The sequence below is a fragment of the Petromyzon marinus genome, chromosome 3, assembly GCF_048934315.1.
Source record: "Petromyzon marinus isolate PM22_M1 ecotype Great Lakes invasive population chromosome 3, UKy_Petmar_22M1.pri1.0, whole genome shotgun sequence".
NCBI lineage: Eukaryota > Metazoa > Chordata > Hyperoartia > Petromyzontiformes > Petromyzontidae > Petromyzon > Petromyzon marinus.
This window is the reverse complement of record NC_133669.1, coordinates 21559462-21577557: the sequence shown is the minus strand read 5'-3', so window position 1 is coordinate 21577557 and position 18096 is coordinate 21559462. Positions and strand designations below refer to the sequence as shown.

The 18096-nt window shown below is 47.9% G+C and overlaps 1 protein-coding gene across 8 annotated transcripts in view; it reads left to right on the top strand.

Moving 5' to 3' along the window:
• LOC116957170 (roundabout homolog 2-like) overlaps positions 1-18096 on the top strand; it is a 280412-nt gene that overhangs the window by 137975 nt on the left and 124341 nt on the right. For all 8 annotated transcript variants that reach the window (XM_032979234.2, XM_076052814.1, XM_076052823.1 and 5 more), the window contains one exon: positions 5341-5667. In XM_032979234.2, coding sequence (XP_032835125.1) covers positions 5341-5667 — 327 coding nt within the window. The remainder of the gene's footprint in view (positions 1-5340; positions 5668-18096) is intronic.

Below are 18096 nucleotides of genomic sequence, written 5' to 3'. Positions count from 1 at the left end.
TTGTTAATGCAATTGGTGCATTTGCTTTCCATTGGAGCACATTAGCTGTCTAAATAAAAGGTTGGGTCTCATCGTAAGAAGCGGGGGGGAGGGGGCGATATCATTATACAGATTTAAGAACAAGTCTGCCACTTGGACAACAGTCAGAACGGCTGCAAATCGGCCAGTGCCCAACGATGGAACAGCTTTCCGTGAGCGTCGTGACACAGCAAAGCAGAAGCCCAGGAAGCTCAAAGCCACTTTGTTGTTTTAAACTTTCATTCTGCAAGAGATGGCATCCCTCACCGCTCCATGGGCATTATTGCTGCTGACTTGCAATGCAAATCTGTCTTTGATATTTGTTTTAATTCACGTCCCCGTGGCTCACAGAAGGCAACAGCTCGCAGCTTTGGTGGTGCCGTGGTGGAGAGGTGTTAACTACCTCGCCCGGTATACAGGAGGTTGTGAGTTTGATCCCGACCCTGATGCCTGTGTATTTGGAGTTTGTGTGTTCTCCCCATGGTCGCGTGGATTTTTCTCCAGGTCCTCCAGTTGGCTCCTCCACATTTAGAAACATGCGTTTAAAGTATTTGGCTGCTATACATTTCCACATGATGAAGCCACTTATTTGAGCTATCATTTGTGGCCAGGTCGCTTCTGAAAAAGAGTGATATAGCTTAGTGGGCCCTACCTGGTGAAATAAAAAATGGCAAAAAATTCAACTTTTGAGAGATGCGTGTGTTATCCATTTATATATATGGGCAAAGTGATAACAAATTAATAAGGTAACATGTATTATTCCACTTATTAAAAGTAGGAGCGTATATCTCAGGTTTATTTTCGTTTGAAAACATATACAAGACTGCACTGACAATTAAAAAATGCTGATGCCCTCTTTCTACCATTCCAACAGAACAGGCTGTTTCAGTAAAACCGTGGTAATGTGGCACAAATTCAAGTCCATTTCGGAGCCACAATGGTGGCTTCAAAACTGTCCTCCAGTTATGTTCGAGCAACGTAATAAGCTGCAGTTCCTTTAAAGGTGAACTTTTGTTCCCTTGGAATATGAGGTAGTAGTAGTAGTGGTAATAATAATAATAATAATGCAAACGATACGTCCAGGAAAACCATCACTGAATCTTAAGACTTTCAGGAGGGTTCTGCAATGGGATGTTAGACTTCACGTGAGAGGAACCTGGAGAGCCAGGAAAAAAAACCCATGCATACAATAGGATAACACTCAGAAGCTCCATGCAAATATATTCAATAGAAATCCAGACTCGGTCTGGTGATTCAACTAAAACCTAGCCATGAGCCGCGCCATTTTGCCCTGCTGCAATCCACTGGCACCTCGTAGTCTCAACAGCCCCGTGCCTATAACACCTGAGACACACGGGGGTGGTCGCCTACCTGAGCACTAATCAGGCCCAAGCCTACTTAGCTCCCGAGACGCAACGAGGTGAGGGCCATAGGCATTGTCTGGGCAGTAGCATCTGGCCATGTGATCATGACAACAGGCAACTTTATCCGCGCATTAAAGACAAAGGCAAAGATCCTCCGTATAGCCTTAACAGACTGTTAAGGCGAGTGCTGTTATCGAGCACCTATAAAGGCTGGAACGGCACACAAGGGGATGGCTAGCCAACACCACGCCTGACCGCCTTTGTCTCCCTAGTGGCGAAGTTTTCACGCACCACACCAGGTATTTCTTTGAGGCTGAGTCGACCTAGGGGGAGGCCCAGGATCGGTTCGGATAATCACCACTGGTGTTGGTGGCCGTGAGCGGGAATCGAACTCGGGTCGCCGGGTTCATAAGCGCAGCGCTGCTAACCGCTGCGCCACCGCTCCCCACATGCATCCACGTCCTCCGACCAGCTCATCTGGCAGCTTTTCCTCTTTACGCGATTAAGAGCGCTACGAGCACTACGTCCGCGTCAGGGCGCGAGTATTGCCAGGCGGCACTAACGACGGATTAGGGCCAGACCCCAGGACCTCCCGAGGGGAAGAGATAATGCGGGCTTTGCTGTATCTGTGGAGGTTTGTCGCGTGTGCGAGTATGCAGTCCTGTGCGCGTAACGCGCATTTAATAATGTCGCGTTGCCAACTTGGCATCCGCTGCCAGAAGGGCACGACTGCCCAGCCGCTGCGCTCGCAGGTCGCTCTTCATTTGCCCAAAGTCAGCTGCGTTGAATTGTCATAGCGGACAATTTACAAGGCGAAGTGTCAGTGGCAAAGAGGAAACAATATATGTGAAGTGCACACAGTGCCGAAACCGTTCCTTTCGACGGCATCCACAACGGTTGGCTGTGATAAACAAACTCACGGTGAGCATTGCGTTGCATTTCTTATATGTACATGGAAAACTTAGCAAGTAATGAATTCCAAATTTATAAAACGATACATCATGAAATGTGCCAAAAAGTTCGGTCAATGAATACACCTAAACCCTTTAGCCAGAGCCTCACGCCTCGTGACCTCACGTGCTGGTAATTGTACGAATAATAGTTTTGTTACTTACACGAATGGTAATCCATCCTTTGCGAGACGGCAAGTTTACTGTAAAGGTCGTTTGCTAGCCTCTTGAATGGCGCATTATATATATTTTTTTATTGGCGTCCGTTGCAGTCGGTCAATCGAAACAACTGACATTGTTTCTCGGTGGCCCGGTGTTTTTCTAGGCCACGGCTGTGGCTTACTTTAGAAGGCAGGTGCGCCAGTTAGCTTTTTCCAAACACTCCTCGTGAGCTGGTAGAATTCCGGGGCTGTGTTTGCTTGGGGCATTCAAGAAGCTCAAGGTTTTGGTGCGAATGGGGTGGGCTCTTCTTTTTTTGTGCGTGCGTTCGTGTGCGAGCGTGTGTGTGTGTGTGCGTGCGTGTGCAAAGCCAAGAGCGGGCACACGGATCACGAGCCAATCCGGCATGGGAAAGCTCGGTCGCTGTGTTTATCCAACAGGTGAAGTGCTGAATGACAGCAAGTTAAACACTCGCAGCTCTGAAAGCACTTCTACCAGTGTTTCTATTCGGCAAATTGAAACAGCAACGGAACAGCGGACGCCAGGGCAGCTCCTCACGACCTAAAATGTTAGCCACGTGCCGGCCGCAAACCAGCTAAAGCCAGTGAAGTGTAAAAAAAAACATCGACAATTTTCCGTGGATCTCAGTGAAATTTTCTGAAATGCTTTCTTTGTATGTACATCAGTCCACTCTCATTCATCTCCAGGATGCAGGACCATCGCCCAAAGTGTATTTCACTGAAGCTGGATTTTGGAAGGTGAAATAAGCGTGTGGTGACATTTTTCTCCATAGAGGGTTTTTTTTCTATCCCACTTTACTAATGGCCTGTCCTCTTAAGAGTCACTGCGTACACTTTTGTATGTTGCTGAGCTACTGAAATTCCAAAAAGTGCTTCGATCAAAGTACACTTCGTGACGGGTTGATTGTGTGTGGTGTTATTGGCAGGGGCTTCCCCGCCCTCCCCCTTCCTTCATTCTCTTTGGCAACTCAATGCGCAATAACAGACAAAACCACAGCCTTGGGAGAGGGCAGACTCGCAGAAATGGATTATGTCAAACAAAACAAAATCCACGCCGACTGATTAGATTATTTAGAACTGGCAGCGATCCATCCGAGCCCAGCGTACAGCTGGCACACGCCCACTTCGTGCCAGGCTTCCCGAAGAACGCGTCGTTTGGAGGGCACACTCAGGCATTTTTTTTCCATCAGCGCCCGGTCACATCACAAACTCGGCTCAGCGAACGAGCGGTGCCTCTGATAGATGCAGCGCTCATTTCAGGCCTCGTGCGTGTGCTTCAAAGTGAGGCTTGCAGCTCTTCACTGAAGCCAATGCAGAGTGGCGTTTAGTGACTAAAATTGGGCTCGTTAAAGGAATACGTGCTTGTATATTTAACGTTTGAACTATTCCCCGACCGCAATTCAATTGCAGATTCAGATTTCCCCCAAGCTCTTCCAGATACACACTGCTCATAATTGGCTTTCGGAATATTATTTTTTTTTGCCCCGGTGACTGTAAATAAGCTTGCCACGGGCAAAGACAACAGCATCTCTGACAATCATCCTGTTTAGTGGAGAGTTTTTAAAATGGTGTTTAATTGAAATTCTAACATCAATAATGATCTCTTTGAATCCCACACCAAGGAAATTAGAGTGCTTATCCATATTGATCTGACAGTCAAGGCAAGAGTTAATGGAATATAAAGGAGTGTGAATGATCAAAGAGAAGCTGCACTGTCAAGCCAACGAGCTATCTCAAGTTTTCATCGGTGGTTATTAATTCAAAAGCCACCGCATGGGTGTGGTTTGATGGTCAAAATTCTATCACGTATCATGCGAGAGGACTTTCAAAGATGACTTATTGGATTGCATCTCTTAATTAAGCCGTCAACCCGGTAACGGCTTGCTTTCAGCATTTTTATTTTGTGTGAACCGTATTCTCGCATGCATGGATTGTCCAGTCCAGCCGATGTTTGTTTACATTCTACGCCTTCATCGAGGCCTATAAAGGGTATTGGCGGGTCCAGAATTTTACAGTTGCTCACACACCAAATGGGCTTTGATCAAAGTGCAGTTTATGCTGGCATTACTGTGCCATAATTGGCAACTCATTTTGTGCCCTATGAATGGAAAGCATAACAAACAAAACCACAGCTAAGCGCAGATGGATATTACAGTCGAACGCGGTGATTGATGATTTTTTATTGAACCAGGAGCCATACCGCAGGCATCGTACGCACGTGCTTGTGTGCGTATGTGAATGTGCGTCAAAGTGTAGCGTAATAATATTGAAGAAAACATTGTATACATCTCTCTGATCCAAAACAAGAGATCAGATGTTTCTTCAAACAAGCCATGATCAAAGATGATTTGTGAGAACATCAAAAACAAAAATTTTTAATTGAAATGTATAGCTTGACATTTTCTGGTAATGCTCAATTATTTGTGCGCGGGCCTTAATTTCAGCCAGAGCAGTCTGGGGCTGCCCTCTGGAAAATAATTATTTTATTTCCCCGCAACCCTTTAGTGGAGGCTCTTCCCCTAACAGTGGTGTGAGCAAGCGATTGCAGAACTCTTAAACGCGATCACCTCCTCATGACCTCGTCGAGAAGCACAAACCATCCCGCGAAACTCCGGTCATCCTCGCAGCGGCGACTTTTGGCTGGTGATCGAAGGCGGTCGCCGCATCGCGCGCTTTCAGATGCCCTTCTTTGCGGCCGTCTGGAATGCTCTTCCTTCTGACCTTGGGAAGTCACGGGAGCTATGCGCTTAAAAATGTAGATTGAAACATTTTTTGTTCCAAATTGTAGCTGCGCAAACACACCCGCCAGCAACTCTTTTCCTTTCCCAGGGTCCCGCTTGCGGCAGGAGGACGCGCCCCCGCGCATCGCGGAGCACCCGTCGGACCTGATCGTGTCACGCGGCGAGCCGGCCACGCTCAACTGCAAGGCGGAGGGGCGCCCGGCGCCCACCGTCGAGTGGTACAAGGACGGCGAGCGCGTGGAGACCGACCGCGATGACCCGCGCTCGCACCGCATGCTGCTGCCCACCGGCTCGCTCTTCTTCCTGCGCATCGTGCACGGCCGGCGCACCAAGACGGACGAGGGCAGCTACGTGTGCGTCGCGCGCAACTACCTGGGCGAGGCCGTGAGCCGCAACGCGTCGCTCGAGGTGGCAAGTGAGTACTCGCGACACGTCGGTTGTGGCTTGTGCGTCGGGAGGGCGGGGGGGGGCGGTGGGTAAGGAGGAGGATAAAGAACCCGGACGTGCGTCGTTCGTTTTGTGGTGGCTTGCATCACTCGGTTGTTGGTAAGCTCGGCGCTTTGAAGCCAGTTTGCCCGCGGTCGGTGTTTTCAATTCCACTGCCAGCGCCAGACCGAAGCCGGGAGGATTTTTTTTTTTTTTGCCGAAGAGCATTGCCTTTGATGATGCACGTTTTAATCACAACGGCGATTATTTACTCAGGAGAGCGTCACTGCACCTCTAGATTATTTTTCATGAGGGTGCTGATGCATTGGGATGTTTGGCCAATGCCATTTAATGTTTGTTTGGTTCGATGTGGGAGGAAACCGGAGAGCCAAGAGAAACCCCACCACACATCAGAGGGGGTAACACACAGTACGTCCATCCCATGGTCACTCCTAAGAGCCCCGCATCTACAACACCTGGCAAGTCCTGGTGTTCATTAATCCAAGTGTAGTGACGCATATTGAGTCACTGTGGTGTTAGCACTAGCCACTGAGAGAAGAATGTAACTGTGCATCTTAGAGCCTCTCTCTGTCACCAGAGTACGTATGGCATACGGGACAGGCTGGGTCAACCCGAGAGGGCACGTGACCAGGAGAGGATAAGGACGGGGGCCAGAAAGGGGACCGAGGGGACATGTGATGTGAGGTCCCAGAACCTTCTGGGAAGATCCCGAAGGGGGCGTGGCCAAGGAAGGAGCAAGGCCACACTCAAGGGGATAAGAAGGGGGTCCTGTGAGCCAAGCGGGGCTGTTCTCTGGGATCTTCGCTCTTCACTCTTCGGGCACGACATCGTGGACCAGGCAACGCATTAGCTGACCTGGTCTAATTATATAGTGAGTCTGTTAAGTGGCTAAGTAGTTGCCCGTGGTGGTCACCACCCTATGTCGTTACCCCGCCAAGAGTGTATATAGTTATGACGTTACCCTGTTTGAGTGTATAATAAACGTGTTTCCTCTAAGTTTGCCTCCGTTAACCCACTACACAAGTACTAACGAGGCTCAGCTTTCCCTAGCTGCTGGGATCTGACGATGTCCAGTGCAATCATGATGATTTGGTCATAGACTAAATCATAAAAAAAAATTACGTGACATTGCAAGAGGAGACCACCAGTGGCATAATGCAGCCAAAAGCTAAACTATCTTATGAGCACAATGCTGCATTCACATTCACTTCCTTTTACCAATTCCCAGGTCTCGTGAAAAATAATTATTTTATCTCATTTAGTTATCTAGTTTTTGTACGGCGGAGAAGTTCTTGCCTTGAGTGCTTTAAAAAAAATATATTCCGAATACCATGAACAAAAGAGAGACACGTGGCTGCTTTTAAGTTTATTGCAAGCAGCAAGCAGGTACTCATTGCAGACTGGTTTGGTTTTAGCCTTGAGGAAGCTCCGTTGGGGCCAATTTATATTTTTTTAAACAAGGTCTCGGGAGTGTGAAAACAAATCCCAAACAATCGGCTGGAATTGTGGACCTTATTAGCCACCCACCTGGAATTGAGTTGGCGTGTCAGCCCACATCCACCATTACCCCAGCACCAGACGTGTACTTACAAAGGATCAGGAACAATTAGCGGAACATGTTATTTAACATAAATGTACAGTATCGTGTCGACCATGACCATCGCACCTGCAACGACGGTTTATCCCACGTCAATATGATTATATTGTCCACATAATATAACAGTGTCTTAATAGGCTTCCATCCCGGTTATAAATAAATTGGCTCCTTGTTGAGACACTCATTTGCCACCAGTGAGCTAAGCTCAGCATTAAGGCAAAATTAATGGCCACTGGTGTGCGATTTGTCCTTGCGTTGTCTTTTCGACATTTCAGAACATTTTACAACAGTGGTAAAATATGATAATGGTAGCTTATGGACACTCGATTTTTTAAGCACAACCAAAATGTGCTGTTTGATAAGCTAGAACTCCCCCGCAGGTGCTGATTATTCAGTATAATGTGATTGGGCATAACTGGAGGGCCCGCTGGCTGCGGCAGGCATGATTGATGACTGCGCGTGCAGGTGCTGATTTCAATGAGTCTACATTAAGGAGAGATGCACTGGCCAGATATGGCTGAGTGTGTGGCTCTTCGTGTGAAAATGAATGCCTTTTCTTTCTCAGTGCTCAGGTGGAAACAAGCCAAAAGATCTTTCATGGGTACTTAAAAAACGTCCACTTTTTTCGATGAATGTGCCAAGGTTGTAAAATACATGAGCAATTTTTTTAAGGTGCTTTCAGCATGACACCAATTAGGTTAATCTATACTCTTTGGTTAGGTTAATCTACCACTTTATGAGATGCTGGGTGTTTTAATTAAAGCATTAAACAATTGACTTGGTACATCAACGCGACTTGATTTCTTGGCGGTGCAAAGTTCCAATGCCCAAAAATTCCATAATGAAAGGTTCCGCAGGTAAAGGTAGTGTGTGTGGTTTTTTTTTGGCTTCTTGAAATCTCATCCCCCCCGCAGCCCCCCGGCCCATGACGATTGTAGGAATGTGTGATTACGTCTCGAAATGAGGACCCCCGCCCCCCCAACAACAGCAACACCGATGTTCCCGTAGTTCTTTTCCCGGACGGGTGGCGAACTGGCGAAGGAGGGGGGGAGGTTCTGCGTAAAAAAAATGCCCCCCGAGTCGAACGTGTAGCTTCAAAGGCGGCCACTGGGAGGTAACCTAAAGGGGAGGAGGCTTGCAGCTGTCGCGGGGGAACAAAAACCCTGTTCGGAAAAGGGAATGGGAGAGCAGACGCTCGTGCACTCGTCGTCAAAACCCCCCGTGGGGCGCGTCCATCCCTTTGGCGGTCGTCTCGAGAAGGCCCCATGCGAGGGCCCCCCCCCCCTTCCCCAGGAGGCGACGGTTGGCCACATTGGCCCAGTACGTCGTGGCTCACGGCCCACGGTTGGGAGTGAACTCTTCACCGCTTGTAGCGGTGCGTCACATCAAACGGTCTGCCGGCCGTTGGCTGGCGTCGGTTTTGGCCTCGAGTCGAGCGGAGCAGCTCCCAGCACACACATCGGGTTACGGCAGTTCACAGCCTTCTGCCAAAATAAAAACCAACTCGCATGCTTGGCAAGCCCTTTCGTGTCATTTTGGATTAGAACACGCTCGTACGAACAGTCAAAAGTTCCGTGCGCGAGTTAAATGAAGAAAAAAAAACACATCGGTCTGGAGATGCTTCTACATTTGGAATAGCATCTGAACTCCACTCACCTACAGCAGCTGTGGTGGGGCGGGGGGGGGGGATGCACCACAGCTGGAAGCGTGCGCCACGCAAGGTGGCTGCCGGGGTGGGGGTCTGATTATTGAGGCCGGCGAAGGGTGGAGGCTGCGGGACAGTGACGTCCCCGGTCTGCGGGGTTTTTTTGGGAAAGCCGGCTGACAATTAGGTGTAAAATCAACTTAACGGCGACTTAGCATTTTTATTTATGCATCGCGGGTCAGAGCGACGGCTGCTGCGCTTGGATTATTCTCTGGTGAGCCATTTTTATATTTAACATGTGTTAGGGTTTTGGATCTGGGGTCACGGTGGCGGCTGCCCTCTTCAAGCGGCACTGTTCCTGACAGCTTGATCTATTGATCAGCGTGACGTGCTGACAGTGTAAATGAAAATTCATGAAAAATTGATGCACTCCCTCGATCACCGTCCCATCTCCTATTCTTCCACGGCAAATTATGGCCGGCCAGCTGAGAACACTCGTGACCTTACTCTTGGCCCGTGCCCTCGAGCCCCCTGCATCCAACAACGCCGTTCCATACACCCCACCCTCCCCCCACTGCTTACACTCTGCGTTATTCCTACTCCCCCCCCCCCCGTCCACCCACCCACCACATTCTCCATGCTCCCCCCTCCCGGCTCCCATCTCCAACCCGTTCTGCCTCCTTCCATCCCCTCCTCTCCTCTCCACTCGCCAGCATCACCCAACTTGCCAAGGGTGTGGGGGGGGGGGGACCTGGTTCAGAGGTCAGGGTTCATCAAGCACTTGTGAGGCGGACGGTTGAATTTCAGATATTCATGGTGTGGGAAGGGGGGGGGGGGTTTGCGAGGAGACGGATACATGACCCCTGCTCTTCTTTGGGGAGACACGCAGTTCTGCAAATTTAACCAGATGTATTCTTGATCAGTGTTCAAAAAAATTACTATGCTTCATGTGCAATGAATGCGTGCCTGAGTGTGTGTAAGCGTTTTGGTGAAGTGGTTAGCACGCTACGCTACGAACCCAGTCACCCGAGTTCAATTCCCGCTCATGGCTACCAACATCAGTGGCCATTATCTGAGCGGGTCCTGGGCCTCCCCTAGGTCGACTCAGCCTACATGAATACCTGGTGTGGTGTGTAAAAGCATCGCCACTAAGGAGACAAAGGCGGCTGGGCGTGATGCTGGCCACCCACCCCCTCGTGTGCCGTGCCGGCCTTAATAGATGCTCACTAACAACACTTGCCCCAACAGCCTGTTAAGGCTATACGGGGGATCTTTGTCTTTATACATGCGCACACACACACACAAGCTGCAATCAAAGCATTTTTGCGACTGAGATTCCAAAGATGTCACCGCTGTTCCGATAGTTAATTTCTAAGCCACTTCTTATGATATCATGCTGAGATCAAAGGGTTATGTATGGAAAGAAGAGTGATGTGAGTGCTTGTACTTTGATGACCTTGTTCTCAACTATTTTTTGACCACTGCCCTGTATGCGCGTCTGCGTGTTTGCGCGCGTAATTTTTTTGTTTTATTTTTGGTCCCATGTATTTTCTTCCCGGGGTGGGTGTTTAATTGTAGGGTCGGACAGATGGCAGGTAACTCACGCCCAAAGGGGTGCAGGAGGTTGTGATTTTGAGGCAGACGCGTGGCACGGACAAAAGCCCACGCAGGGGGGTCGGCACACGTCTGATGAAATTACAGAGTGTCGGGCGGCGAGACGGACAGCCAAGCAGGGCAAATAGATGGACGGGCAAGGAACACAATGCAAGGGTCGCCATGGAGACCTGTGGTTGGGACGGTGACAAAAGAGGCGGTGTGGGGGGGGGGGTCCCTTTTAAGAAAATGAAACATTTTATGCCACCATGATGTTTGGCAGGAGTCCACTGGTTGGTGGCAGAGTCGCGAGAAATCCGCGTTGTCAGCTGCAGGAGATTTTTTTTTTTCCATTCGGGGCATTGCACCAGCGGCGGAAGTCCTGAAACTCTCGTTCCTTTGGCACGGACGGAGAGCAACAATTCTGCAAGCGCTGTAAATATTGTGGTGGGCTTCGGGAGAGCCGCGGGCATCACAATATCAAGCTGGGCTTTCGAGAGACCGGTGGGGTGCGACACATGTGACACGGCAGGGTGAGATTTGCGGACAGATGGCTGCTTGGGGAAGGAATTAGCAGAGCCAGGAAGGAGGCATTGCATCTGTCCCCTTGTGTCACAGCATCGGGGACAGGGCTGATAAAAAAAAGAGCACTGTCAAAGCCTCCGCTATGATTCGTGTCACCGCACTGCACGCTCGCCACAACGCGTGCACGATGGGGGGTTTATTGTCCGGCAATGGAGAATTGTAGATTTTTCACAAGTCTGCGCCGCCATCGTTCAACACGGGGCATTAAGGGCTGAAAGGATGACAAAATATGAGTCGCAGCCGTGAAGCCCTGCAGCAGGCCCTTGCCACATCCCTCTCAACCTGAGCCTTCCCCTCACGCCCTCGTGCTCCTCAAAAGTCTTCCCTTCCATCACAATCCACCCTCATTGCCATAGGTGTCTCCCCATAAAGGACGGAGGAGGAGGAGGAGGAGGAGGGAATGGAGGGAGTTGTTCTTTAATCAATACATTCTCAGGGGTTGGGACCTCCACGGAACGGTCCCCTGCAATTGGGCTCCGTGCTGTCAGCGACGACGATTGCAACGTTTTCTGGGCAGTGGGTGAAATGCGAAAAGGAGACGTGAGAACTATTGCGGTGCTTTTGAGGTGTCCGTTGCTGTTAATCGAGGGGAGGGGGTGGAAATACAATGAAAACAAACTTTTTCGTGAGTGTTTTTGTCCCTTTGTGTGACCGAATTCTAAAACATTCCCCCTTTTTCCTAAACATTGGATTATTTTTTGCCGATACAATCAACGCCTTGGCTTTGGCAACAGGGTGTTAAACTATTGAAGCAGAACGATTGATTTTAGAATGATTTAGGGATAAGGATTTGCATTTATTTGGCACTGAATTGCAACTGCATCTCGTTTATAGTTACTTGTTAATCCACTACTCGCTCAGACCTCCTTATACGGTGTTAGTCATGGGAGGTTTTTTTTCATACTTTACTTTGTTTTTTTGTTCCTGGATGTTTCTGTTGCGCGTAGTCACTTTAAGTTCTTTGTTCATGTTTTTGTTTGTTGCGGTTGCACCCGAGTCAAGAGCCGCATGGCTCGCAGGGCTATACCTAATAAATGAAACTGAAAACTGAAACTCTCATACTATCACTCTCCACTGGTGTTAGGCCATGGCCGGGAACTGACCTCAAGTATTCGGGCACGTAGTGCAGCGTGCTAACCACTTTGCCACTGGCCACCTGGACCATGTTATACAGGTTAAATAACACAACAAAAATCATGTTACAACCTTTTTTCTTGCAAAAATATATTATTTAATCTAAAAAATGTGCGGTTAAACGAATGTTAAACATTTTAAGAAGCTCCTGGTGTGCATATGTGCATACGTGTATGGCTGTGTGTATGCATGTTTTATACCTGGAGATGAACAAATACCAACAAATTATGTCTTTCTCCCACATTTTCTCCCAGCAGTGCCGCTCTCGATAAAATTGGTTACGGAGTGTACCTAATTAAGGAGTAATTTGGAAAATTGCCAATGGAAATTCAATACGCCATCATCAAATGCATTAGAACAGCGCACATGATAGGCACTCGATTTTTTTTTTTACAAGAAGACGCGTTGAAGAGATCTCGGCGGCTGCATTTGCCAGGTCCTTTTCTGCTGCCGGTCGTGCGATTTGTGCCTCCTCTTTCACTTGGTTGCCTGTCTGTGGACGCTAAACAATGTATATTTAGACATCCCATCGCGTGGCTGTTTGTCTCGCGGAGTTAACAATTCTTGCACCTCGCTATCACATAGGTTTTGTCTTGGTGGCTTTGCTGGAATATTTCCAAATGGCAAATGCAGTATCTTTTTTTTTCAATTTAATAAATTGGTCACAGAATGCCAAGGCACACAAATAGAGCGAGACACGAATGCATCCCAATAATGTAATACAGTGCTCTCCAACACCGCACTATTGATTATTCTTTCTCTTCCTTTCAGCCTAACATGTTTAAAATTTGTGCAACAACGGACATTTAATTTCCGCGCGAGTTACTATGCAATTAAGCGCACTTCTATCGGCCCCGCTGGTGCAGCTGGAGAGAATGGTGCCTGAGCTCCGATTGGCTGAGAAGCGCTCGCACGTGCCAGTGCCTCCGTGTGTGTGTGCGTCCGTTTGTGGTGCAACGATTTGCAGGCGGCGCTACGAACCCGGCTATGCGAGTTCGATTCCCACTCACGGCCAACACCAGTGACGATAATCTGAATCAGTGCTGGGCCTCCCCTAGATCGACTCAGCCTCAAACGAGTGCCCGGCCACCTACCCCCTCGTGTGCCATATTGGCCTTCATAGGTGCTCGCTAAAACAGAAATTGCCCCAAATGTTTGTTAAAGGCTACACGGGGGATCTTTGTGTGATGTCCAACAACCAGGTCACTTCACTCACATTGCCTCCTCTCAAAGTCACAGGCATGCAGACACAGAGCGATCGAGCTGTTCAAATCTGCCAAAAATCACAAAGTTCCTGCGAAGTTTCATCGCAGTCTCGCTGTTTAGCTCTGCGATGCGGTATTGGCCTGCACAGCGTGTCGTTGTTGCGGCACAGTGTCCGACGTTTTGCTCCACATGCCGGGAGCCTCTTCAGGAGCTGGGATGTCACACTGACAATCGTAGCCTCCCAGCCCATGGGGACGAGATGTTGGACATCGTGCCGACGAACACACGGGTGACATCCTGAAAATCGCCCAGCAGAGCTGTGCAGCCGTTCCCATTAAGCTCTCGCTCAGACACAAGAATTGCGGAATAAAAAAAAAAGGAAAAATAATAGTGAAACACAAATTTTTTATTCGTAAATAAATGCAATGAAACATGTAATGGGAAGCAAATACAGGCAGTGATGGGTTTTTTTTGTTCAGTCGGAAATTCAGCGCCGTGGAAAAGGACCCTTTTATTAATTCAAGCCACTTTAAATAAAAATGAAAGTGCTGCGTCGTGTTGTGCGCTAGGGGTGTTGTTTAGTGGAACACGTGCTTCTTGATGGCTTTGAGGAGGGTGGGGAGAGGCTGATATGACTTGGCACTGAGGTGGTGCCCTGTTATTTATGAATAGCCTGAAGGGCCCTTTTTGGCAATTACTAACCTTTCACTCTCTCTGCTGCATTATAATGGACGTTCTGCGTTCTGTATTAGGTTCCCAATTCCTAACCAAAAGAAATACATTAAAATAAAACGATATCAAGAAACACAAATCCGTAGCGTGCATGCTGCTTAACATTTTTAAATATCATATATATAATTTAAAAAAGCAACACCTTTTGTATTTTCTGTTATATGTCTATACAATTTCAGCGATACAGATACTTTTTTTGAACGCACATATTGTTGATCAAGGAGTGCATGCGATTGTGCAGTTGTTAGCACACTGCGCAATGAACCCAGGGGCCTGAGATCAATCTACAACTACGGCGAACGTCAGTGGCGAGTGATATCGGAACGACTTCGAGCACTCACCCCCACTATGATGTACAAACGTATGTTGCACTTCTTTCGCACCGTATGTAGCCAACCGTGCAAATCGGAGGTGCGCGAGGGGGGGGGGGGGAAGGACAACAAACTAAACACAAAAAGCATTTCTAAAGAAATTAGTTTTCAATCGATATTTAAACGTGCATAGCTCCAGTGGCTTCCTAATATCAGAAGTGCATCTGAAAGCGCGCGATGCAGTGACCACCGTCTTTGTCCGATGGCGAGCCAAAAGCCGCCCCCGCGAGGATTCCCGGAGTTCACGTGATGATTTATGCTCCTTGACAAAATATAATCAAACAACCCTCAATGACCTAAAGGGCCTAGGGAGGCATTCATCCAGCAGTGGATTGACAAAAGGGCTGTACGTCATTCAATTATAATTTAATAGTGATTTAAGTTTACATAACATTAGGGTGGTGCAGGTGGAATTAAACAACCCCTACTGTGCATTACCACGCAATCTCTGGCACGGAATAAGGAAATGTGTGGCGGTTGTCATTATTAAAAACCAATTAGACATCGCGGCCAGTGGCAGCAGGAGGGTATGCGCTCGCCCTGTGCGGTGTGTGTGTGTGCCCTGTGTTGATGAACACGACATCGTGTGATCGGGTCGGTGGAAGGACGCTCCCCGCGCATTCCCACTCTGGAGTTCAAACTCGCGCGACTGCCGCCCTCCTGTCGTCCGTGACCTCACGTTCGTGCGGTGGCTTGGGCTGTCCTACCGTACCCATTTGCCGTGACCCTCCTCGCTCTTTACCGTCCGCGTGCTTTTAAGAGATCGACTTGCGACTCGCGTCTTGATGTTGTTGGGTTGTTGTTTTTTTCGCCGGCCAAGTGACTCTGCGAGCCACCTCTTTAACCAGGCGATAGCTCAAGAGACCAGGATGAGTCTCATTTGCAAGAGTGACCTTGTGTCTAAGAGTGTCTCGTTTCATGGGATTTTAGGTGGCTCGTCTGTAGCGCAAGCGAATAACAATGGGAAGGTTGGGAGTTTAAATCCTGTTTGGGGAGTTGACTCAACACATCACACCTCTGAGATCAATAAAAAAGTAGTACTTCGTGGTGAAGTCTTCAGTGGTTTGTCCTTTGGACATATCCACCACCTCCACAGGAATGTGGAATTTCCACCACTGTATCAGGGTTGCAAATAGAAGATGAACATTGCTTTAATGTCATTTGAGCAGGAAATAGCTTTGACTTGAAATAATTTTATGTTATTTAAACAATACGTATATGAAATAGTTATTTGTGTACATAATAGTGTTCACGGCTCACCCCTGCCTTAGGATGCATTCAATTGTTACAATTCAGGATCGTTATTTGATTTATGATTTTATTATTTGTGTTAATATTGTGGTGAATGTAGAGGGCTATAACTGCTGTCAGGGTCACATGACCCCATTACATATAACACATACAAATTGAAAAACATCGATTCTTACATGTGCGATTTTATGCGTGCATTTCGAGCCTAACAATCCATGTTAATAGATTAATCGATGCATTGCCAATGTGTAACTATTAACGTGCATAACGCACATGCGATATGCATTGTATAGAGTTGCATATAAAATAATATGGCATTTTTATTTTTACATTCCAAACTCAGACACAAAGAAACACAAGACTCAATTTACTGGCCAACCGATCTGTGCACAGAAATAATAATGCCATCCGTGTTTGTACAGCAAATACGATATTAGTCAACGCCTTTTGTCTAACCCGGTGCGTATTATGGAGCGCATGAAAAAGTAAAAACCAATTTATTTTGTAATTACATTGCACATCAAATGCATTTACAAATAATTCATAAATTAAATGAACTCATTAATAATTTATCCCACATCCCCCATCTGCAGATTCACACCTGAAATTTCTGCCGAGTGAATTATTATCACCGACGTTTCCTCCACCGCCGGCTTCGTGCGGCTTGAGCTCTGGGGTCTACGTGGATGCGTGCGTGCGTACGTATATGTGCGCGCGTGTGCGTGCGGAGTGCTCCTTACCCACGCCGTCTGTTCGTGGCAAGTCGGAGCTTGTTTGTTTTCATTTTCTTAATTGTTATGAAACGTTTTACCGCGAGGAGTCGTTGAGCCACACGCTGTGTTTTTAAGACTCTGCTCAGCCACCGCTGCCCTGGGACTGAGTGGCTCAGAGCACGTGGAGTGGCCGCTAGGAAGCTCCTCCCCCCGCTGTCTCTCCGTGGGAGATTCGCCTTAGAAAAGGTTTTAATTTAGACTTAAATACTCATGAGGTCTAGCCTTTCTTCAGAGTGCCGGCGAGTATTTTTTTTTGTTATATGTCAAAGCATCAATTTGTGCAATAAGTCTCAGGAAACTCAAGTAGCTTTAACAAAATGTGTTGTTGACCACCAAGACTTGGCTACAATCAAGGTGCTGAATACGCTTTCTGGATAGGCCATTAAATACACCATAGTGTACTGCACGCACATACATATTCGTGTTATTATAGACACTGCATTACATGATTACATGTTGTGTTCTGAGGCCCAGCTTGCGAAAACCACTGATCTAAATGCATTACTCTTGTAGTGCAGAAGCGCAGGAGAGGATGTAGCAACAAAAAAAATTGGCTTGTGACTAACCAAGTCCAGTCACAGACTTTAGATTCTGATCATCATGATCAGCTACAATCTACCCACTGTTGGACGAAGGCCTTCCAAAGCTGTGGCCATCGCTGGCGGTCTCATGGTGGAACAATTTCAGACCCTGTGTGTGCATCTGTGATTAATCTAAGGTCAGCAGGTTCACCAGTGTTGCCAGTCCACACTGAGTCAACTGTTCAATTCACAGCAGCCGGCCTTTAATATCCGCCGGAATTATCGGAGCTCACCATCTGCTGTGAAGTGGATGTTATGGACAGTGTGGTGTCATCATCATCATCATCAACAAGCAGAGCATCGTATTTTACCGCCAACATAGCCCGAATCCCACATTTGAAACTGCGTTGTTAAAACAATAGGCACAATCTCTCCCTGCTCGTCTGCCTGTTCCTCAAATATTCCCCTTAAAAGAGGTTGCAAAATCCTGACGCCTCCTTGCACGTGTAAACGACGAACATCAATCACCTGGTGTCTGTGGAAGTCACCTGACCCTGTGCTGCTCTTCAACCGATGGCAGGTGGTGCACGTTCAGATGCATGCGAGTCACGCACGGGGCCGGGGTATTGAGACTCAAGCATTCTAATGGCGAGGCCTGGAATGGCCTTATCGAGTATGATCGCAGTAATTGATGCACTAATCTCCGGGCTTCATTAATCGGCTTGGCCGCAGAAGCCGTTCTGTTGCGTGGGCGTGCGATGTTCCGTTCTGCTGTAGCAACCCACCACGCAGGTGATGGAATTCGAGTTGAGCCTTAGAAGAAAAATGCAGACGCTATCTGTGCGGCCACTTCACCCGCGCCAGGGAGGTGTCCGTTCCAAAACCGCTGCGGCTTGTTATTTTCTTCCGTTATTATTGTTATTTTAATCTCCTTTTCCTCTTTACAACAAATACAACTCGCAAGCATCTCAGAAATGTGCGCAAGATAA